This window comes from Bos grunniens, chromosome 17 (assembly GCF_055505025.1).
Source record: "Bos grunniens cultivar Pamir isolate PY7600 chromosome 17, Bosgru_T2T1.0, whole genome shotgun sequence".
Classification (NCBI taxonomy): Eukaryota; Metazoa; Chordata; class Mammalia; order Artiodactyla; family Bovidae; genus Bos; species Bos grunniens.
This window is the reverse complement of record NC_141181.1, coordinates 17,463,557-17,486,795: the sequence shown is the minus strand read 5'-3', so window position 1 is coordinate 17,486,795 and position 23,239 is coordinate 17,463,557. Positions and strand designations below refer to the sequence as shown.

At 40.4% G+C, this 23,239-nt stretch overlaps 2 protein-coding genes and 1 long non-coding RNA gene across 6 annotated transcripts in view; 1 reads left to right on the top strand and 2 right to left on the bottom strand.

Annotated features, from left to right (window-relative positions):
- MGAT4D (MGAT4 family member D) overlaps positions 1-4,498 on the bottom strand; it is a 41,511-nt gene extending 37,013 nt beyond the window's left edge. The window contains exon 1 of the mRNA XM_086346614.1: positions 4,123-4,498. Within this exon, the coding sequence (XP_086202740.1) occupies positions 4,123-4,216 (94 nt within the window). The 5' untranslated portion in view covers positions 4,217-4,498. The remainder of the gene's footprint in view (positions 1-4,122) is intronic.
- Positions 4,499-7,440: 2,942 nt separating this feature from the next.
- On the bottom strand, positions 7,441-15,352 carry LOC147355070 (uncharacterized). The gene is made up of 2 exons (XR_015144188.1): positions 15,096-15,352; positions 7,441-7,718 (listed from the first exon to the last, which is right to left on the bottom strand). It is a non-coding gene; the product is annotated as an uncharacterized LOC147355070 (long non-coding RNA).
- The window catches only part of ELMOD2 (ELMO domain containing 2), a 29,424-nt gene continuing 21,475 nt past the window's right edge, over positions 15,291-23,239 (top strand). Inside the window, exons 1-3 of one of the 4 annotated variants that reach the window (XR_015144187.1) lie at positions 15,291-15,475; positions 16,597-16,747; positions 18,020-18,048. Coding sequence is in view for 2 of the 4 variants with exons in the window: in XM_086346609.1 (XP_086202735.1) it covers positions 16,606-16,747; positions 18,020-18,048 (171 nt within the window). In the remaining 2 variants the exon portion in view is untranslated. Of the gene's footprint in view, positions 16,128-16,596; positions 16,748-18,019; positions 18,049-23,239 lie in introns of all 4 variants that reach the window. The other 3 variants (XM_086346609.1, XM_086346613.1, XM_086346612.1) reach the window with 3 other exon arrangements.

Genomic DNA, 23,239 nt, shown 5'->3' with positions numbered 1-23,239 from the left:
GCTCAAACTCATGTCCCTTGAGTCAGTGATGCTATCTAACCTTCTCATCTTCTGCCACTCCCTTCTCTTTTCACCTTCAATCTTTCCCAACATCAGAGGCTCTTCACATTAGGTGGCCAAAGTGTTGGAGCTTCAGCTTCAGCATCAGTCCTTCCAATGGATATTCAGCGTTGATTTCCTATAGGATTGACTGGTTTGATCTCGTTGCAGTCCAAGGGACTCTCAAGAGTATTCTTCAGCACAATTCAAAAGCATCAATTCTTTGGTGCTATACAGTCCAAGGAATTCTCCAGGCCAAAATACTGGAGTGGGTAGCCTTTCCATTCTCCAGGGGATTTTCTCAACCCAGGGATCAAACTGGGGTCTCCTGCATTGCAGGCAGATTCTTTATCAGCTGAGCCACCAGGGAGCCCTATCTTAATATAGGAAGTCTGATACGATATAGCCACAATCTGACTTTTCCATCTTATTTCACTCACCAAACATTTCCAGTAATGAGAAGCAAGCTGATATAGTCATACTTTCTTCCATTTAATACTTACCATGTACCATTCACTGTGCTATGTGATAGGTAAATAAACACAAATAAAGCCAGGTTCCTGCCCTAAATAACGGACAATCAGGGTGCTCTGGTTGGGGAAAAGAGCATATATTTAAACAACTAATTATAAATTAATTGTTAAAATGGAATTATCATTGAGTGCTACAGGGAAAGGAAGGCAAGAATGATTCTTTTTTTTTTTTTTAATGACTAATTCTTAAGGAGGACTGAAGAGTCGGGGAGGGAAGTGGAAAAAGTTTCAGAGAAGAGGGAATATTAGAAAATTTGAAGAATGTGTTTAATTTTGCATATAGCAAAGAGAGGGAAGGGTATTCTAGACTAAGAAAACAACATAAATACATAAGTATAAAATAGTATGAATAGTGAGGGAAAAGCAAGTGATTCAGTCAGTAAGGAAAAGAAGGAGAAACAGCATTAAGTTTAAGTATTGGTCCATTTTAAACTTATTATTCACTTATTTGTATATCCATTGTGGTTTCAAAGAAAGAATATTTGAGGTAGTTAAAATGGTAAATACATTTCAGATTACACCCCTCCATGTATGCTTTGCAATAATCAAATTATACTATGTACCATGCTCTTTAAACTCCCTATGAGTGGTTCCTCTATGCCCTAGTTTTATGGGGAAATATTTTAACATTACAAAGAGTATTGATGACCTAAAACAAATAGATCACTGGTTATTTCTCCAGAAAAAAAAAAATGAGTTTATTCGGTATCAGCAGAGAATTGCAATTCAGAGTCCACAACCATGGTGAGCCATATGCTAAGTCCCTGCACAGCAAAGGAAGAAGCACTCTTTAATAGAGAGGAAAAGGAAGTAGGGAGGGCCACGGTAAACAAAGAGTCTGTGGCTTTTCACTGGCTGAGTCCTTGATGTTAAAGAAGAGGAGTCTTGGGGACTTCCCTGGTGGCTCAATGGTGAAGAATCCACCTACCAGTGCAGGAGACATGGGTTCAGGCCCAAGTAAGGCAAATAAGCAATTCCAGATTCTCTTTCATGAAAGTGTTTATTGGGTGATGCAGCCTCCGCAGGGGCCCCTGGCCATCTGCTAGCTACCTCCCATGCCTGTCATCCCTGACAATACTGGATCTGCTGCTGCTGCCTGAACCCCTACACTTCAGTGAGGGCTAGTAGTTTGGCAGAGGAACCACGAAAAGCAAAGTGACTACCACCTTCATGCACCCTCTGGCACAAATGCCTCCCACCGGCAAGATGGAATGAGAACACAGCTGGCCAGGGCATCTAACAGACTACTGGTTTTGATCATGACAAAGAATGTAGAAGGGCCTATAAAGACTGTCAGCAGATTTGAGTTTTAGAAAGCTCAGGAACAAAGCAAACTAAACAGCATAGTATAGGGGACATGTATAAATTGATGAAAACTATATTCTAAAAAGCAAAGAAAAAATAAGCACATAATTCAGGAGAGTAGTTAACATCAATGAGATGAAAGCCCCTATATCTATTATATGCAGACATTTTTCAAGATTTTGAGGATATAGCAGTGAAGCAAACAGGCAAAAACAGGGAAAAAATTCCTCTCCTCATGGAACTTACATATTTATTGAACAAACCAATGAATTAGTAATACTAGGAGTTTTCAAAAAGAAACTAAAAGGTTATCTACACATAAAAATTAATTTTAAGAAGGGAAGAATAAAGCACTAGGTAGTCACTATTTTTCTAATAAGTATTCCCAAAGTTTCATTGATAAGAATTATAACCATAAATCATGGTTTAAAGACAGAGGGACCATTTTTGGTGTTCTATAAAAACCACTATTTCAAATACTAAGTGAAGTCTGTGTTTTCTTCTGTTGATGTAAGAACATCTTATTATAGTGCTACAATTGACTTCCTAATTATTTTAGAGCTAGGTTCCATAGAGACACATACTTAGAAAATGAAAAACCTGTTTCATCTGCTCTTAAGAGTAGTGCATTCTCAAGAACAATATCTCATTTTCTGAACTTGAACATACAAATGATGGGAATATTTATTAATAGACGTTTTGAGGAATCAAACTTCATTTTCCTGGACAAAACTGGAAAAAAAAAACATCCAAATGATTGTATGTACGTCAAAGTCTACCATTTCATTATAAGAATACTAAATGTATTAAAATGCTTTCTGAGGTTACTAATTTAAATTATCTTCCAAAATTACTACAAAACAAAGTTTCTATTTTGCTTTCTAATTACCAGTAACTATTTTTTTGTTATGAAAGTGCTCATTGTTAACTGTTCTAAAATAAATAAAAACACATTTGGATAATGTTCTTTACAGGCAATGAAGAAGAAAAAAATGCATAAAATGACTGAAGATCAGTATAAATCAAATTAATATACATTTCTGATTTTTCAAACAAATGGGGTAAAATGTTGATATTGCATGTACATGACAAAATTTACCGTTAGGAAACAAACAAAATTTTAACTTTAGTGAGATTACATCAACATTAATTATAGGACTAAAGCCACTTCCAAACTTGAACCAGCATCTTACTACCAAGATTACTTAGTGTGCACCCTGAGTCATACATAAATGTGTTTAATAAGAAGAATTAAAATTTAACCAAAAATAACCTTGGAAGGTGGAGTTAATATATAAGAATAATCTTGGAAGGCTGAGTTAATATATTTGCAGTTTTCCTGAGTCTTAAATTCAAAATTCAACTATATATATATATATATATATATGCTCACTATGGATTAAAGTTGAAAGAAAAAATACTGGAAACCTAGTTAACTTTTAATTTCAGACAAATGATAATATTTTCTGTATAAATATATCCCATGCAGTTTTTGTACTTCAAATTAATGCATTCATTGTTCATCTGAGATTCAACTTTAACAGGACAACCTCCATTTTCACTTGCTAAATCGGCAACCCTACAGACAACCGTAAACTAAAAACCTTGGTGCATTTCAAAACGGTAACACACATGGTTCATTTGAGAAAGATCAGGTGCTAAACCAGTACTCTAAATTCATAGTGTCTCTCTCCCCGTCACCTCATCCCTAAGCAAAACAAAACCAAAAACGCTTGGGAGCCCTGAAGTGTGACTCAAAACTGACATTTTGATAGAATACGAAAGAGGAAAGAGGCTGGCTGTGTAAAAGGAGTTCCTAAAGTCAGATATTCACATTAAAAAAAAAACAAAACAAAACAAAAAAAAACGATGGGGAAAAGAACGACGAACTGTGTGGAATGCAGGGCACTTCGGAAGGGGCCCTTGAACCTCTGTGGGGAAAACAGCCCGCAGAGGCGAGGGGACCAGGGAACCCCGCTGACCTGCCATTAGCGCGCGCGCCCCGCAGGGGTCACGACCACCCGGTGAGCCAGGGGCGCTCTTTACAGTTTAACCGCTGGCCGTTTAAGGGCGTGGTGGTGGCGGGGTGTGGGGGTCACATCTGAAAGACCCTAATATGAGAGCGAGAGACAGCCATCATGTTCCCACATCTTCCCACTTTTCTCCAACACGGCTGCTCCAGTCATCTTGGAGCCCTGAAGCCCCAGAACCGAAAAAAAGGCGGGAGAAGCCAGGCGCCGCTTACTGGTTTGAGTCATCCTGGAAATGCAGAAGCAGGAGAAGCTGAAGAGCACGACAGCGATGAGCGTGATGAGCAAGTTCACGTGCCTGGTCCTCATGGTGCTGATTCGACGGCGGCGGCCACCCACACCTTGGCTAGAACAGCAGTGCACACAGCAACCACCCCGCCACCGGCTAAGGATGGGCACGCACTGTGCCTGCCCCCCGGGGCGCGCGCCGCTGCGCCCCTCCCCGGCGTCGCAAGGAACCTAGCTCCCCCAACCCCCACCCACCCACCACACACGCACCCAGCTCCCTTCCCCCAGCAGCAGTTTTGGCCTTCTATCCTGAACCGCTTGCCAGGGCTGCTGATTTTTAAATGAAATAAGCTATGCGAAAGCTCCCACTCCAGGTCAGTGCTTAATAACTTTATTGTCCTGTAAGATGTCGCTTTAGCCAGACTCTGGGCTAAACAGTTTGCATACATGACCTCATTAAGTCCTCACAAAATCTCAGTCTTTTTTTAAAAGTATAAAATGAAAATAACATCATCTTCCTAATATGCTGAGCAACTTGCTTCAAGTTGCAATGCTGGAAGCGGTTCCTTTTTTCTCATACAAAGTACAAACTTTGTACGTGGACAAGAATTTCCTAAAGATGTGTCTTTACTTGGAATTTGCTAGCCTTAAATGGACTTTCCTGGTGACTCAGGTGGTACAGAATCTGCCTGCAATGTGGGAGGCAAGGGTTAGGTCCTGGGTTGGGAAGATCACCTGCAGAAGGGCACACCAACCCCCTCCAGTATTCTTGCCTGGAGAATCCCATGGACAGAGGACTGAGCAGCTTAGCACATACACAGCACAGCCTTAAATAGTAACTGTCAAGTGCCCAAGTGACTTGGGAGGCTTAGATTTTTGTGTGCGGAGTGACCAAGACTAGACATTCAGTTTAATCCCCTTACCTTTATTTTAAAATATTTTGGTACCCCGTCCCCCAAAGAAAGGAGCAGGGAGTCAAGTTTTGTGGGGAAAAAACAAAACAAAACAAAAAAGTTGTAAATACAATGAGCAACAGCCCAAGAGAGATTTGCTGGGCTCAGCCAAGTTTAAGGTATCAGCTTCTCAGATTTTTACCCCAAACTGGGAAACACTAGGAGAACATCAGTAGGGTTATACTCTCTGGGCAGGTTAAATGTGGTTTGTTTTTTGGGTTCTCTGCTCTGATCTCTCTTCTTATTTGGGATTCCCTGGCAGTGTCTGGTAGCAATCATTCTACTACTACTTCAAATCAGCACTGCACCACTGATTGGGCTAATTTCTGGCCCCATGACAGGAGAAAGATTAGAACACAAGCCAGCGTGAGGATGCTATTTAAGGTGCGTTTACTCATGAGTGAAAGGCTAGAAGTTGTGGCCTTCAGTTAAGCAGTGATCTACCCAGGTGCCAAAAGAGGAAGCTCAGAGGAATAAATACCTCTACTTTCTTCTCCTCCATCCCTTCAGTCTCTTGCCAGTGCTTCCTACTGGCTAAGTTCTACTGGGAACCAAAAGAAAAGGAACTTCAGCTTGATGTACTATATGCTATATTATACGACCCTTCCTCCCGACATACGAAGCAGGGTGGGAAAAGATATAGAGTAGATTGAAGTGGGAGAACCCACCTATCCAGCACAAAGGAATTTCCAAATCAGTGTTTCATTGTTCTCTTACCTGAGCTCCAGTGTCTCATTAACTGTCTTCTCAGCACTTCTTGGATGTCCCGAAAGATGATGTTCAAACTTCTTCCCCAAGCTAGCTATCTTCCCACAGTCATTTGACTTTTGTCAAGGTCACCATAGTTTTCCTGATCAATTTACTCTTTTTCATTATGCCCCATAATTTATAAATCTTTACAGTCCTCCTTTGAAATGTCTCATCTTCCAGACCTGCACTTCTGTTGCTCTAACACTACCCCAATAGCCATATTCTTACGATGATACTCAGGCTGGCCACGCTGTAGTATCTACACTCTGCAGTCCACTTTTTACTCCAGTAGATTTCCAGTTCTCTAGTGTCAATTGTCTCATTTAAGTAGCTCCATTCTTCCGTAGTGATAAAGTTCAACCCATCAGGCTGTTCTCTGCTTTCTCAAGAGTATTTCCTGATATTCCCTTACATGCCTTAAGGACCTGCCAGACTCAATTCTATCCTGAACATGTCATGTTCACGCTTCTGTTTCTGTGCCTTTTCTCTTGATATTTACCCACAGTCCAGGATGCCCAGTCTCCTCCCTGACCGTTCAACTGCTTTCCACCTCTCAAGGTCTCAAGTTTGCTGTGTTTCATGAATCAAAATGTGACTACAGCAGACCACTTCTCTGAATGCTTTTAGTGTATCAGGTATCTGCCTTTCATTTTGCTATAGGGGCAGAGATCCCCAAGATGAGCCTGAGTTATATCCACGGTTAAGGGAGAAATTTATTTAAAGCAGATTGAATAATTGATGATTTTCCTAAGAAATGTACTTCCAGACATTCATGTCAGTGGTTAAGAAGGTTAATGGTATAGAGAATACTTGTGCATGGACGCCTGGGAAAAGAGGGCTTCCTGCTTCTTTACCATACCATGTAGATGAGCTCTGGGAGAAAAAGAGCTGGCTGTGGGAAGAAGCTGGAGGCCTGTTTCTAAGGAGACCATGGGACTCACAGGAGGAAAAACTGCTTCAGAGCCTAATTTCCCCAAATAAACAATAAATATACTGAAAAAACCCTGTACACATAAACCTCATGGGTAAGGGTACAACGAGAGCCCAACAAAATTTTGGTAGGCATAGTTACGTTGATAACTTACAAGGCCTTATATATAAAGAAAAACCTCACTGTAAACAGGCCTAATTGAACAAGTCCATTTGCCCAGAAAAAAGTCCTAGGATTATTTTCCATCCTGCTAAACTGAAGGAAAGCGATTTAATAGCCAAGAGTTTCTAATTGTTGAATCTTTCTAAATTTGGCTCTTAACTGCTTCTGAATGTCACTAGATTTTTGTTGGTATTGAAAGGAGCAAATCAGGATATCCAATGGAAAAAGAGCTGGTGCTTTAATTTATCCACATAGTTCATCTCTGTTGGAAAACCCAAGGAGGCCATGATGCTAGGCTCAAAAGGATGATGGATTTATTCAAAACACCCAGGCTCTGTGTGATACAATTGACGTTTGTAGAAACACTTTGTATTTGCATCAAGACTCTTAGATCCAAATGGTGAAAAGGCAAGCTTACTGCTTATTTCTGTACATTTTACTATAAACTGTATGCTATTATAATTCAAATATGTATATACAGTCTAAGTCATAAATCCAAACACATTATCTTCATATTCACTATTTATTTACTTCATAGTGATGATTTAAACATATTAACAACCAATTAAAGTACAACCAGCTCCAGGAACACATGAACTTCGAAACCTCTATGGATTAATACAGTAGATGTTTTGTTCTTGTTCAAGTAATGACCAATTGACCAGCAATTTTCTATGTGATTGCTTGGGATTCCAGGCCCTTCCATGGTGTGGCTCCCTTTTCCTCTCAGGTTTTGGAATTCTTTCCATTTCACTGGGGGATTGGGGGCAACTGTGTGGAGAAGAAACTGGGACCAGAATAAACACTTTTATTTTCATTGATACAAAGTTGATGTACAGTATTATATAACTTACAGGTAGTAACCAATGGGTGCATCACCCAGATTTGCTTACTGGTTACTGCCTATAACTCTTTTTAACATGTCCAAACATTGCCTGAGGCAAAGAACTAAGTTCTCCCTCCACCATCTTCTATGCTCTCAATTGGCCCATTGCTTGAACTTACCTTGACATCATCTGACTGTTTTTACTGTCTATAGAACAAATGGTAGCTGTTTTTTATATTCTGGTTTGTACTATGCAGGGTCTCTTATGGATAAACCAAGAAAGTTGTCTCATTTTAGTGCAAAGAGTCACGAGGTTTAGACAGTTTGGCCACAGAAGTGAACTTCGAATAGTCCAAAAGCAGAGATTCTGCCTGCTGTGTGTTATAACCCCACAGAGGCAGTTCTCAGGGTAGGAATTTCATTTTATTGGAGAATTTTGTTGTGCAGCTTCTTGCTGATATCACCCATATTATATCACAGGTAGGTCAGACCTTAATATAATTCGCCACTCTTAAGTTATGGGGACTGTTTATGTGTGCTAAGCTGCTTCGGTAATGTCTAACTCTCAATCCTATGGACTATAGCCCACCAGACTCCTCTGTCCATGGGATTCTCCAGGCAAGAATACTGGAGTGGGTTGCTATGCCCTTCTCCAGGGGATCTTCTCAACACAAGGATCAAACCCATGTCTCTTCCATCTCCTGCATTGGCAAGCAGGTTCTTTACCACCAGCACCATGGGGACTGTTTATACCAGACCACAAACAGCATGCTGGCAAACTGGCTCTCTTAGTGCCATCATCAGGAACTTTTTGAGCCCCAAATCCCAGTGGTCACCACAAGGTGGCAGTATTATATTTAATTCAAAGTTTCCAATTTGAATATATTGTAGCATCAGAAACTTATGTATGAATTATGTAAAATTATGTATGAGTGTGTTAGAACTGAGGGTTGCAGCAGCAGCCTTGGGCCAGTACCTATTATATATTTTTCATAGTTTGTCAAATATTCCTTTAAGGCGTGGTGCCTCCTTTTTATTGATAGAGTCCTCGAGGGGGAGTAATGTATTGTTTATTTATATAACACCTCTAGAGGCCCTAAGTTACCTTTAGAAATTTCACTGATTTAGCTAAGCTCTTAATCTAAACTGGATTGATTCTGTGCATCATATGTACCAGTAACAGCTCTCATATCTCCTGAGTGTCTCCTTCCAGGGTGGGGAATGATCATGATGTAATCAGTATAATGAATTAATTTCATTTTGATAGTGATCATCTCTAAATACAGTCTCACCAAATTTTAGCAGTGAGTTGGAGTCCCTAAGGTCAGATGTCGTTGAAGAAGAACCATAAACATATTATACATTTCTTTTCCTGTACAAGGAAACTGATCTTACTCTGAGAGTGAGATCAAGAAGATACCATAGCTGTGAAGGGAACCCTCCTATACTGTTGATGGGAATGTCAGTTGGTGCACCCACTATGCAAAACAGTCTGGAGGTTCCTAAAAAGACTACCACTCCTGGGCATACATTTGGAAGAATGGAAAACAAAAAGTTACATACACACCAATGTTCATAGCAGCACTATTTATAGCAGCCAACACATGGAAGCAGCCTAATGTCCACTGACAGATGAATGGGTAAAGAAGATGTGGTACATATACACAATGGAATATTACTCAGCCATAAAAAATAACAAACTAATGTCATCCACAAAAACATGGATGGGCCTGGAGATTATCACACTATGTAAAGTGAGTCAGACAAAGACAAATATCACATGATATCACTTATATGTGGAATCTTAAAAAAAAGTACAAATCAACTCACTTGCAAAACAAAAACAGACTCAGATATAGAAAACAAATTTATGGTTACCAAAGGGAAAAGGAGAGTGGTAATAAATTAGGAGTATGTGATTAATAGATACACACCACTAAATATAATAAACAACAAGGATTTACCATCTAGCACATGAAACCATATTCAGTATCTTGTAATAACCTATATGGAAAACAATCTGAAGCTGTATACCTGAAACTAACACAATATTGTAAATCAACTGTAGTCAAATAAATGTTAAAAAAAAGAAGACAGCATAGATGTCACAAAAAATATTGCAGTCAAAGTTTGTTGAACCTCTTATATAGTTTTTTAAAATACTTGGTACAACGGACACTTAATTTAAATCATGGTAACTACCTTGGTTATTTTGATTTTTTAAGATTTTTTAAATGTGGGCCATTTTTAAAGTCTTTATTGAATTTGTTAAAATATTGCTTCTGTTGTTTATGTTCTGGTTTTTTGACCCTGAAAGCTTACGGGATCTTAGCTCCTCGACCAGGAATCAAACCCACGCCCCCTGAATTGGAAAGTGAAGTCTTAACCAATGGATCATCAGGGAAGTCCCAGCTGCTGCTGCTGCTGCTGCTGCTAAGTCGCTTCAGTCGTGTCCGACTCTGTGCGACCCCATAGAGGGCAGCCTATCAGGCTCCCCCGTCCCTGGGATTCTCCAGCTCCCTTGTTTAAATCATGATCACTAACAGTTATTTCCAAGGGTCTTTTCTTATGGACCACAGAGGATTAATAAAAAGCATTGGTGGAGATTAGCACTGCTGCTTGCATTATTTTCTAACGAGAGATGAGATTTCCTATGTCTTTCCTGAACCTGACACTGCCTGGTATTAACTACAAACGGAGGTCTGAGCAGTCCTCGGGGCTTTCCTTTTGTATGTTTAATTGAAAACACATAAAAGGGCAAATTTCTGTCTCTTAAAAGACAGAAATGGCTTTAAGCTAGTAGTGACAAGGCACTTCATCACACCTACTCTAATTAGAGATTCGGGCAATGGCAAGCACTGGATAGTTCCTACTTTATTTCTCCAGCTTCAGCCTCACTGTGATTCTGGTGCTGCCTACCGTAACACTTGGGCTTCCCAGGTGGGGCTAGTGGTAAAGAACCTGCCAATGCAGAAGACATAAGAGACATGGGTTCAATCCCTGGGTCAGGAAGATCCCCTGGAGGAGGGCATGGCAACCCACTCCAGTATTCTTGCCTGGAGAATCCCATGGACAGAGGAGCCCGGCGGGCTACAGTCCATGGGGTTGCAAAGAGTCAGACACAACTGATGTGACTGAGCATGTGCGCACACACCATAACATTTTCATTTGTCCCAAATTTCGATTTCGTACCTTAATATTGTCCTTCCATTCTCCTGATGATAATACAATACATTTTGCACCACAGTTAGATGATCCCCCAAAGATTTTCCACTATCCTCTGCCACTCAACATCAACTGTATCATACAATCTTGGACCTCCTACCAGGGGTCAACTGAAGACTTCCTGACCCTCAAGTTAGTTGTGCTTTCCCCCCACAATCCTAATAGATGAAATAAAATAACTTCTCTGTGCTAAACACACCTTATTTCCCTCTTATCTTCAGCATCCTTAGCCCTAAACTCATCTAGGCTGGGATAACTGGAACAGACTTAGGTTAACTTAGGTGAGGTGGACACAGGAGCTAGAGTAGGTTTCCCTGCTCCCAATCATTGTTAATGTGCCACCAAACTCTCTGTAGGGTCCCTGTCAAAATTCTTGCTTCTTTACTCCCCTTCATTCTCACCCTCTGTTTGTTTGGTTTTTGTTTTGTTTTATTTTTGGGTTTTTTTGGATCAAATAAATAGTTCTACCCAATTCAGTGTTTATTTGCTTTGTTCTGGTTACTATCTTTACCCCAGCCCACTACCTTAATTCTGCATAGCTTACATTTTCTTTTCATTGGTAAAGCCCATTACTAGAAGCTGTACACATTTACCTTGTAATTCTGTGTATTGCCTTGGGCTTCCATTAAAAGAATTATATGGGGAATTCACACACAGGGGGTCCCCTAAGCACAGTGTCTAACATAGTTTCAGGGAAGTGCAACACAAATCAGCATAAAACCAATCAAGGTTGTCACTGAACATAACATTTTAAAAAAAATTTTTATTGGAGGATATGGCAACCCACTCCAGTATTCTTGCCTGGAGAATCCCATGAACGGAGGAGCCTGGTGGGCTACAGTCCATGGGGTCGCAAAGAGTCGGACACGACTGAGCGACTTCACTTTCACTTTCACTTTCAGCTGCTTTACAGTGTTGTGCTAGTTTCTGCTGTACAACATCACATATGAGTCATAACTATGTGTGTGTATATATATGTATCCCTTCCCTCTTGAGCCCCCATCCCACCCCTCTAGGTCATCACAGAGCACCAGGCTGGGCCCCCTGTGTTATACAGTGCCTTCCCTCTAGCTGTCTATTTTATACATGGTAGTGTATATATGTCAATGCTACTTTCTCAGTTCGTCCCACCCTCTCCTTTCCCTGCTGTGTCCCGAGTCTATTTTTTGTGTCTGTGTCTCCATTCCTTCCCTGTAAATAGGTTCATCAGTACTGTTTTTCTAGATTCTATATATAGGCTTTAATATACAAAATTTGTTTTTCTGACTTACTTCACCCTGAATAACAGGCTCTAGGTTCATCCACCTCATTACAATTAACTCAAATTCATTCCTTTTTATGGCTGAGTAACATTCCATTGTGTATATGTACCACAACTTCTTTATCCATTCATCTGTCGATTGTCCTTAACATTTTTAATGCGTCTAAGGAAGTAATCCATTTCACTGTTAGTGGAAGGAGAATATAGTTTTCCTTCTCAGTATAAACTTGCTGCATTCCAGAGTTCACACACTTCAAAAGACTTGATGTTTTATTTGTGTCATCTATGGATCGGGGGCTTCCCCGGTGGCGCTAGTGGTAAAGAACCCACCTGCCAATGCAGGAAACATAAGAGACGTGTGTTCAATCCCTGAGTCAGGAAGATTCCCTGGAGGAGGGCATGGCAACCCACTCCAGTGTTCTTGCCTGGAGAATCCCATGGACAGAGGAGGCTGGAGGGTTGCAGTCCATAGGGTTGCAAAGAGTGGGACACGACTGAAGTGACTTAGCACACACGGATGCACATGAATCAAACTGAAAACCATAACAAATTGTTGATTAACAGTCATACCAAATAACTCTTCCCATTAAGCAGCTTCTAAATCAACAGTGCCTTGGCTGTTTAGTCTGAGAATCCAAGAAAGCAGAGATTCCTCAGTACTACTCAGAAATACAACCAAACTCCATTACACTATAGCCTTTGTTTTCCATGTAGGCATATCTAGTAAGACCTGGTCGAAATTTAGAAGTTAGTTCAGAGACCTAAGTAGGTCCTATCTTTTTGAAGACAGAATTCTAATCTTAGGATTTAACCATCATTTACCAGCCACATAGAAAAAGAAAGCCAAATAGAATAGGAGAGAGAGAAAGCCAGTCTTCCTTGAGGCACAGGACTGGTTTAATGTATCTGCTGCTGCTGCTAAGTCACTTCAGTCGTGTCTGACTCTGTGCGACCCCACAGACGGCAGCCCACCAGGCTCTGCCGTCCCTGGGATTCTCCAGGCAAGAACACTGGAGTGGGTTGCTATTTCCTTCTCCAATGCATGAAAGTGAAAAGTGAAAATGAAGTCACTCAGTCGTGTCCGACTCTTCAAGACCCCATGGACTGCAGCCTACCAGGCTCCTCTGTCCATGGGATTTTCCAGGCAAGAGTACTGGAGTGGGGTGCCATTGCCTTCTCCAATGTATCTGCTGCTGCTGCTGCTGCTAAGTCACTTCAGTCGTGTCCGGCTCTGTGCGACCCCATAGACGGCAGCCCACCAGGCTCCTCCATCCATGGGATTTTCCAGGCAAGAGTACTGGAGTGGGTTGCCATTGCCTTCTTACAAGCAAATGAATTTGTGGCAGACAAGGAAATCATATGCACAAGGCGTTATAATGGACAGTGATCCTACTTCCAATAAATCAGTTCAATCAACTTCCTGAGTTCTGACCAAACGGGTGAGCATTCTCCTCTCCCGGAGAAAAACCTGGATAGACATGGGCTAACAGGCAGCATGGAGACAATAAGAACAGTTCCTTTCTTGCCCCTCCCCCACTCAGTGTAGCACCTTGAAAAGGTAAAAGAATTACATAATTGTACTACAGAATTATCTCACTCTCTATTATATGAAGGTATTATGTAATACTAGACCCCTAAAATAGAGTTTGTTTCTAGATCTTAAATTTGCCAGACTAGCTGTGTAACTTTGCCTTTTGAATATTTTTTATGTACAATAAAAAAATATTCATTGAGATGATCTTTAAGTTCCTTTCAAGATCTGAGTCTATTTTTTATCATTATAGTATACGTCCAGATTTCATTGCCAAGTTGGTTGCTTCTATGGGTCAGGGATGAGGACTTACGCACCCTTCACATGTCTACTGTTTTACAATTAGTGCCTTTTTGAAAAATGTGGTTGAGGTGTGGAAGAGTGTGTACCGCTGCTTCAATCTGTGTTAACAATGAGATGGAGGGAGGGAATATTATATATACCTGTCTCTCTCTCTCTCTCTCTCTCTCTCTCTCTTTATATATATATGTATACACACACACACACATTTTCATAGAATACCCCTGAAAGTATAAACTGGTTGCTTTTGAGCAAGGGGTTGAGGGGCCAGGAGTTGTGCATGGGTGGGTAAAAGTCATTTTTCAATATAGGTTGTCCTTTGTACTTATATTTTACTCTCCCCCTGGTCTTTCTTCTCCAACCATACTGTCCTTTTGCTAGTCCTCCAACTTACAAAGTATGCTCCTGATTCAAGCCCTTCGCATTTGCTATTCTAGTGTCTAGAATACTCTTCCTCCAGATTCTCTCCCTTACTTCACTCAGATCACTACTCAAGTGGCACTGTAACACGGAGACTGCCCTGACTATACTGTATGTAAATACACTCCTTCCTTTCCCTAATACCCTTTTACTTTAGTACCACCTGACATACTAAATATTTGCATTTATTTGGTGTATGACTCCCTTTTGGAACACTGCCTGGTGCATAACAGCCAATCAACAGATTACTTGACTTAATGAATACATTGTCTGAGGTTGGGTTTAAAAAAAAATAATCATGTACATAAATTACTTTTTCAAGAAAAAACAAACACCAGTTACGGGATAAATGTCCTATTAATTGACGATTAGATATATATTATGAAAGGACAAGGTCTAAACTTCTTTACTCAGCATACAGGGCTCTCCTTATCTTCCTGCTAGTGGCCATGGGCAAGTCATTCAACATAAATTCCGTTTCCTCATCCATAAAGTGCTAATTACTTCACAGAGTTAAGACTAATGTAGGTGAAAGTGCTTTTGTAACCTTGGCGCTATGAAAGTCACACAAAGCACATCGCTTCTCCAGTGCGCAACTGACCTGAAGTTGAAGGAGAGCGAAATCTTCAGAGCCCCTCCGACAGAGACCTATCTTTGACGCGGGACACGCCCCGAGGTAGCCGTTGTCAGGGCAACTGTCGGGCGTCTCCAGCCTCCGAGCACGCGCGACGGGGCCCCTCGGCGCGTCATTCTTTCAGAGGTCGCGATTGGTGGATTTCGGGCCAATCGGAGAAGCCGGTGGGGCGGGGCGGGGACGAGCAGTGTCCCGGGGAAGGCGTTCCCACAGTCTCGCTCCCCGACTTCCGGGTCGCGGTGCTTGCAGGGAGCGCACGGCTAGTAGCGTCGTTTCCGTTGCCGGCAGTTTGCAGTTGGGGAAACCGAGGCAGCTCCAGCTCCTCCTAGTTCTTCCGCTCCCTTGAGGTGGCTGCTGTTTGTTTTCCTCTCGCCCGGTGCTGCTTGGGTGCGGCTTCGCTGGAGGCGCGCGAGCCCCGTGGCGCCCTGCGGAAAGTCCACTGGGCGTCCGGGCCGGCGGGGCTTTGTGCGAGCCGTTCCCTCCCACTCGCGGGAAGGGCGCGAGCTGGATTCGGCCAGACTCCGGGAGGGGGGCTCGGCGGCGCAGCGACACCCCAAGGGCTGGGGAGCTCTGGCGCCTCGAGGCTGGCGTTCCCTCTGCTTGGCAGTTCGACTTCTTTTGTTCTGATGAGCGCGGACCAGATGGATTCTTTTTAAAGTCACAGTTCAGCCCGTCTCTGATTGCACAGATTCTGCGCTGACTTGAGGGGATTTCGAATTTGACAATCCCTCGGGAGACTATGTATCGGTGGGAATATTTAAGCCAGGACGGAGATGAGCTTTTTCTTTAGTTTTTAAGTAACTCCTCCTGACTTGCATTTCCCCCACCCCGCTCCATGTTAAGAACCGAAGATTTTTTTTCTTAGGGCATAAAGATTAAGTTTTATCGAGGGTGTAGTTTATCACTCTTTTTAGTATTTCTGCCCTTCACCTGTTGAATGGAAAATCAGCAATTAGCCAGGGTGTGATCTACTCCGTGTTCAACTTTGTGCTTCAATTTGTAAGCTATATGTAGTGTTTTTGTTTGCTGGGATCACCTGACTGGGACACATGTAACTGGGTTATCCACGGGGTTAAGAAGAGTTGTTCCTTATACAAACAATTCTCATGTATACTGTATTTGATTTAATAGTTGCTTAGCTGGGATTCTTTCGTTCTTGGCCTGTTGATCCCTATTCTCAAAGAATAAGAAATTAAATAGTGAACCGAGAGCTTGAATCTAGGTAAATAGTTTGATTTTTACAGTTGTTTAGAAGAGGTAAATAGACCTTTTGACCAGCATCATTTAATTAATATAAATGGCGTATATTACACCTGCCATTGTTTTCTTAGATGCCTAACACTACTATAAAACAGACATGATGGATTAACAATGTAATTTGGGATTCAATGAGTTGGATAAACTAATTTTTCCCTTTAAAAAAATCCAATTTAGGGTCATTAAACCTGTCATATATTTCCTTCTGCAGGGAAAAAAAATGTTTATTGCTTTGTGGGAGTTCTTCTATGGGCACTTTTTTCGATTTTGGATGAAATGGCTCTTACGACAGATGACTGGAAAATGTGAATTGCAGCGAATTTTTGATACCTATGTAGGGGCACAAAGGACGCACAGGATAGGTAATGTTTTTCAAAAAAGAATGATTAAAAATGAACAAGATTCTGTTTTTCTCAGTACTGATCGTGACAGATGCTCTTGCATATCGTGATCAAATCACTTAATCTGTTTCATGATCTTTGAATCCTTCTCACTCTAAAACTGATTTTATGGAAAAAGAAACAATTATTTAATTCATCAGTGTATTTTAGATTATACTTGCAACCTACTTTCTAGAAAAAAAAAATCTCTACTGCTATCACCCCTTTGAAATTTTCACTTAAGTAAAGGGGATCCATTTTTACATTCAGCATCCTTCAGTCTTAATTTCTCAATGCAGTTCATGAAAGAACAATCTGGTAATCCCTGAGAAAGATCATTAGACTGGAAATCTGCTCTGTCACACTGTGTAGCCAATAGCCACATGTGGTTGTTGAACACTTGAAATGTGATTGGTTTGAATTGAGATGTGCAGAGGTATGAAATATATGCTGGATTTCAAAGACTGTGTGAACAAAGAATGTGAAGGTGTCTCACTAATAATTGTTTATATTCATTGTATGTTGAAGTGATAATATTTTGGATCTTTGGGTTAAAATATATTAATGTTACTTTTATCAGTGTCTGTTACTCTTATATGGCTACTAGAAAATGTTAAGATGTAAATGTTAAATGTGAACATACATGGTTCACATTTGGACTTGCATTATATTTCTGTTGAACAGTGCTGCTCTTTAACCTTCTAAAATTGATCAGCTTTCCATGCTAAATTGAAAATATTACTTTAAATTAGAACACAGATGAGTGAGAAGTGTGACTGAGGTCATTTCTCCTTGACCAGAGTAAGGCAGACCAGGGATGAACTGCACTTCATGCTCATGGTGTTAAATGGGAAAATCATGACTTAACCAAAACCTCTTTTGTGTTGAACAAGTGCGCTTCAACTAAGAAATCCACCCCTGTTAGATGTGAGCAGTGGGTGTTGGTAGCCAAGACAACAGGCAAAGAATGGCAGACGGTCAGGGAGGGAACCTCAGGGCATCTGGATAACTGAAGTTTAATTACTTCCTAAGATTTTTCACAAATTTCTGACTGACTTAAATTCTTGCTTGATCTTAAGAGTTGCCCTTTTGACTACTCTGAAGAGAGCAAAGTACCTCTTGATAAGAAAAAAATGTAAAAATTATTGTATCATCTAGAGCTATTAAAATAATTTGTTATTTTCTCAGTATTTATATTTGTTTATAGAGTAATTCACAAACAGTAAGTAATAATATTCTTTTGCTTCTTTTCAGAAAATTCCTTGACATACTCCAAGAATAAGGTAGGATCATATCAAGGTAATAATTCTAGAAAATTAACTTGGAGATACTTTTTCTTTAAAAGAATGTCTTAGTTTTAGAGTTAATTATTTTTAGTGTGCTACTAGAAGAGTCTTTGCTGTAAAGAGTATTGTGTGAAGTTTTCCCACTTAAGAAGTAGTATTCTATTTTTTAAAACACTTTTTTCTCTTTGTGTGTGTGAGGAGGGGGGGAGCGTACAATACTTGTCACAAAGAAGTATTTGAATAATTTGTTCTGTTTTGAGGTTTTGCTTGTTTATTTTACCTCAAAACTTGATAACTTGTGGGAAAGCAAAGTGTTTAGGGGGAAAGCCTTCTCATAGATTGTGTCCTTAGGATAGGTTTGGATAGTTATTTGGGTTTTCAATAGAAAACCTTTTGATCCAAAATAAGCCACTTTTTATTACTCATGCTATTGATTAGTCAGCTACTGCTGTATTGCTGTGGTTTAGTCTCTAAGTTGTGTCCAGCTCTTTGTGACCTCATGGACTGTAGCACACCAGGCTCCTCAGTCTTCCACTATCTCCACAGTTTGCTCAAATTCATGTCCATCAAGTCAGTGATGCTATCCAACCATCATCCTCTGCCACCCACTTCTCATTTTGTCTTCACTCTTTCCCAGCATCAGAGTATTTTCCAGTGAGTTGGCTCTTCGCATCAGGTGGCCAAAGTATTTGAACTTCAGCATCAGTCCTTCCAATGAGTATTCAGGGTTGATTTCCTTTAGGATTAACTGCCTTGATCTCCTTGCATTCCAAGGGACTCTTGTAAGAGTCTTCTGTGTAACAGACTTATAAAATCTCAGTGACATATACCAAAGTTAGTTATTTCTTATTCATATATCTGTGGGCCGACTGGACAGGCTCTTCCTCAAGCTGGTGCCAAGTTCAGGTCTGTTCCAGTTATCTCATTCTGGGATCCAGATTGAAAAGAATCCACATTGATTCATAGTAAATCATTGGAGCTCCAACCACACAAATATATTTTAAGTTTTCTTGTGTCATGTGTCATTAACATGCCTAGAATAAGTTACATGGCCAAGCCCAAGTCAAGGGATGGAGAAATACATTCTGCTCACCATAAACCCATGTTAGACATGTGGGTATATAATTCAGTTACATGGGAATGAAAAATAGGGGCCGATTATTCAGTCTAACACATGCTATACTTCCCTAGGGTAGTTCACAGTTTTTTTCCTCTGTATATAGATTAGTTGGTGTGGCAGAGGTAGAGTGTGGGTCATCTAGATTCTTGTTTGAGTAACATCAGATCAGATCAGATCAGATCAGTTGCTCAGTCGTGTCCGACTCTTTGCAACCCCATGAATCGCAGCACGCCAGGCCTCCCTGTCCATCACCAACTCCCGGAGTTCACTGAGACTCACGTCCATCGAGTCAGTGATGCCATCCAGCCATCTCATCCTTTGTCGTCCCCTTCTCCTCCTGCCCTCAATCCCTCCCAGCATCAGAGTCTTTTCCAATGAGTCAACTCTTCGCATGAGGTGGCCAAAGTACTGGAGTTTCAGCTTCAACATCATTCCTTCCAAAGAAATCCCAGGGCTGATCTCCTTCAGAATGGACCGGTTGGATCTCCTTGCAGTCCAAGGGACTCTCAAGAGTCTTCTCCAACACCACACAGTTCAAAAGCATCAATTCTTCGGCGCTCAGCCTTCTTCACAGTCCAACTCTCACATCCATACATGACCACAGGAAGAACCATAGCCTTGACTAGACGGACCTTAGTTGGCAAAATAATGTCTCTGCTTTTGAATATGCCATCTAGGTTGGTCATAACTTTCCTTCCAAGGAGTAAGCATCTTTTAATTTCATGGCTGCAGTCACCATCTGCAGTGATTTTGGAGCCCAGAAAAATAAAGTCTGGCACTGTTTCCACTGTTTCCCCATCTGTTTCCCATGAAGTGGTGGGACTGGATGCCATGATCTTCGTTTTCTGAATGTTGAGCTTTAAGCCAACTTTTTCACTCTCCACTTTCACTTTCATCAAGAGGCTTTTGAGTTCCTCCTCACTTTCTGCCATAAGGGTGGTGTCATCTGCATACCTGAGGTTATTGATATTTCTCCCAGCAATCTTGATTCCAGTTTGTGTTTCTTCCAGTCCAGCGTTTCTCATGATGTACTCTGCATATAAGTTAAATAAACAGGATGACAATATACAGCCTTGACGAACTCCTTTTCCTATTTGGAACGAGTCTGTTGTTCCATGTCCAGTTCTAACTGTTGCTTCCTGACCTGCATACAAATTTCTCAAGAGGCAGATCAGGTGGTCTGGTATTCCCATCTCTTGAAGAATTTTCCACAGTTTATTATGATCCACACAGTCAAAGGCTTTGGCATAGTCAATAAAGCAGAAATAGATGTTTTTCTGGAACTCTCTTGCTTTTTCCATGATCCAGCAGATGTTGGCAATTTGTAAGTGGATCACAACAAACTGTGGAAAATTCTGAAAGAGATGGGAATACGAGACCACCTGACCTGCCTCCTAAGAAATCTATATGCAGGTCAAGAAGCAACAGTTAGAACTGGACATGGAACAATAGATTGGTTCCATATCGGGAAAGGAGTATGTCAAGGCTGTATATTGTCACTCTGCTTATTTAACTTATGTGCAGAGTATATCATGCGAAATGCAGGGCTGGAGGAAGCACAAGCTGGAATCAAGATTGCCTGGAGAAATACCAATAACCTCAGATATGCAGATGATATCACCCTTATGGCTGAAAGCGAAGAAGAATTAAATAGCCTCTTGATGAAAGTGAAAGAGGAGAGTGAAAAGTTGGCTTAAAACTCAACATTCAGAAAACTAAGATCATGGCATCTGGTTCTATCACTTCATGGCAAATAGATGGGGAAACAGTGGAAACAGTGGGAGACTATTTTTTGGGGCTCCAAAATCACTGCAGATGGTGACCACAGCCATGAAATTAAAAGATGCTTGCTCCTTGGAAGAAAAGCTGTGATGAACCTAGACAGCATATTAGAAAGCAGAGACATTATTTTGCCAACAAAGGTTCTTCTAGTCAAAGCTATGGTTTTTCCAGTAGTCATGTATGGATGTTAGAGTTGGACTATAAAGAAAGCTGAGCACCGAAGAATTGATGCTTTTGAATTGTGGTGTTGGAGAAGACTCTTGAGAGTCCCTTGGACTGCAAGGAGATCCAACCAGTCAATCCTGAAGGAAATCAGTCCTGGGTGTTCATTGGAAGGACTGATACTGAAGCTGAAGCTCCAGTACTTTGGCCACCTGATGTGAAGAACTGACTCATTTGAAAAGATCCTGATGCTGCGAAAGTTTGAAGGTGGGAGGACAAGAGGATGACAGAGGATGAGATGGTTGGATGCCATCACCGATTCAATGGACATGAGTTTGAGTAAGCTTCAGGAGTTGGTGATGGACAGGGAAGCCTGGTGTGTTACAGTCCATGGGGTCGCAGAGTCAGACACGACTGAGCAACTTCACTGTCACTATACGTCTCTAACTTTTTTAGATATTCATATATGTTTGTATTTGGTCGTGATGTACAGTGTGGATCTAGAGTTTAGGGTCAAACAATGTTGACTTTCTACTAGTGTCTAATGATACTGATATGAGTACCTGATTCATGCCAGAAAGAAAATGGACACTGTTGAATGTTGCAAACTTATCAGTTAAGTTCTGGAGAGTGACCTGTAAAATAGGTGCTTTACTGATATAGTCTTTTATTTATAAATGGTCAGTATAACTCATACATGAATGAATATTGTGGGGAGCAGTGCAGAGTCCTACCTTTTTGTTCAGAATCTTACAGAATCTTATTTTGTTCAGAATCTTTTTCTCTCCTTCTTTAATAAGACTGTAGGGATCTAGAGTGTTACCAAATTGCTGATTCTAAAAATTTGTTTATACCTATCTACCCATATAGTTCCTTTAATAACTTGGAACACAATTTTATGAAGTAATAACATCATAAATTGTAGATGAACATCTGGAGAGATTCTGGAACTGGGAACTCTATTTCACAGATCTGTCTCTGTAACTATTATTACTAAAATTGATTTTAACATTTTCAGTCATGGAATTTGCTAGTGGGATTTCATGTGTTGTAAAATTATGCCCGAATTAAGTGAGACTGTATATAAGATGTTACTTTTTAAGAACTCTAGAGCCTTAGTCAAGTCCTTGAGCAAAGATTTGAGTGATTGCTATATGTTCAACATTCCATCAGGGTCTTTGGGGTACGAAACAGTAAGTAAAAAACAAAATCTAATGTAATTATAAACAGGCATCTGGAGATGTAAGAGGTAAGGTGGGCTGAGGTGAAGTGTCTGGAGGCTTTAAGGTAGTAGTTGCAAGTTTAAAGAAAATAAGATGTTCATTATCTTTTATCTCCTTTACTGGCTACTAAAGTTCACTAGAGAACTACACATTAAAATTGTATTCTTATGATTTTATTATTTGAAAATTGCTAATTGTGTTTTCAAGAGCATACTAAAAAGAAATGGTCAACAAGTGGGTGCTTAAATTAAATCACAGGAGCTTTGTTTTCTTGAAGTTTTAAATCCAGCGTAACTTGTCAATAAGCTAATGGGCGAAGTCTCATCAGTTTAGACATACAATTTATGGTGTGTGTTGTATCTCATTTGTTTACTTCATTTACCCATACTTTGTAGAGTAAAATTGACTTCTGATTTTGTGATATTTCCATTAACTTGCTCTACTTTTTTATTTCTATGAAAAAAGTCTAAGTTCAGATTCTGTCACTTCCTTTGACTTTGTGCAAGTTACTCATTGTAAAAGGAAGGTATTAATATCCACATGGTTGTTTTAAGACTAGAGATGTTAATATGGAAGCAGTAATATCTAAAAATAATAATGTTTTCAAAGTCAGTGAATGTAACTTGCCACATTAACAAAGTAAATCAGAAAAATATGGTCATTTCAGTAGATATTAAAAAAACTGTTTTGACAGAACTTAATACCCATTCATGATCAAAAACAGTCAACTAACTAGGAATAAAAGGAACTTTATCGTCATATTAAAGGCTGGCATGGTATGCAACACTGAAATATTGAATGCTCTGCACGTTCAGTTGGGAAAAAATGAGGATGTTTACTCTCCTTTTATCCAGCATTTGCTGGAAGACCTAAGCAGTGCAGTAAGGCAAAGAAAATAAAT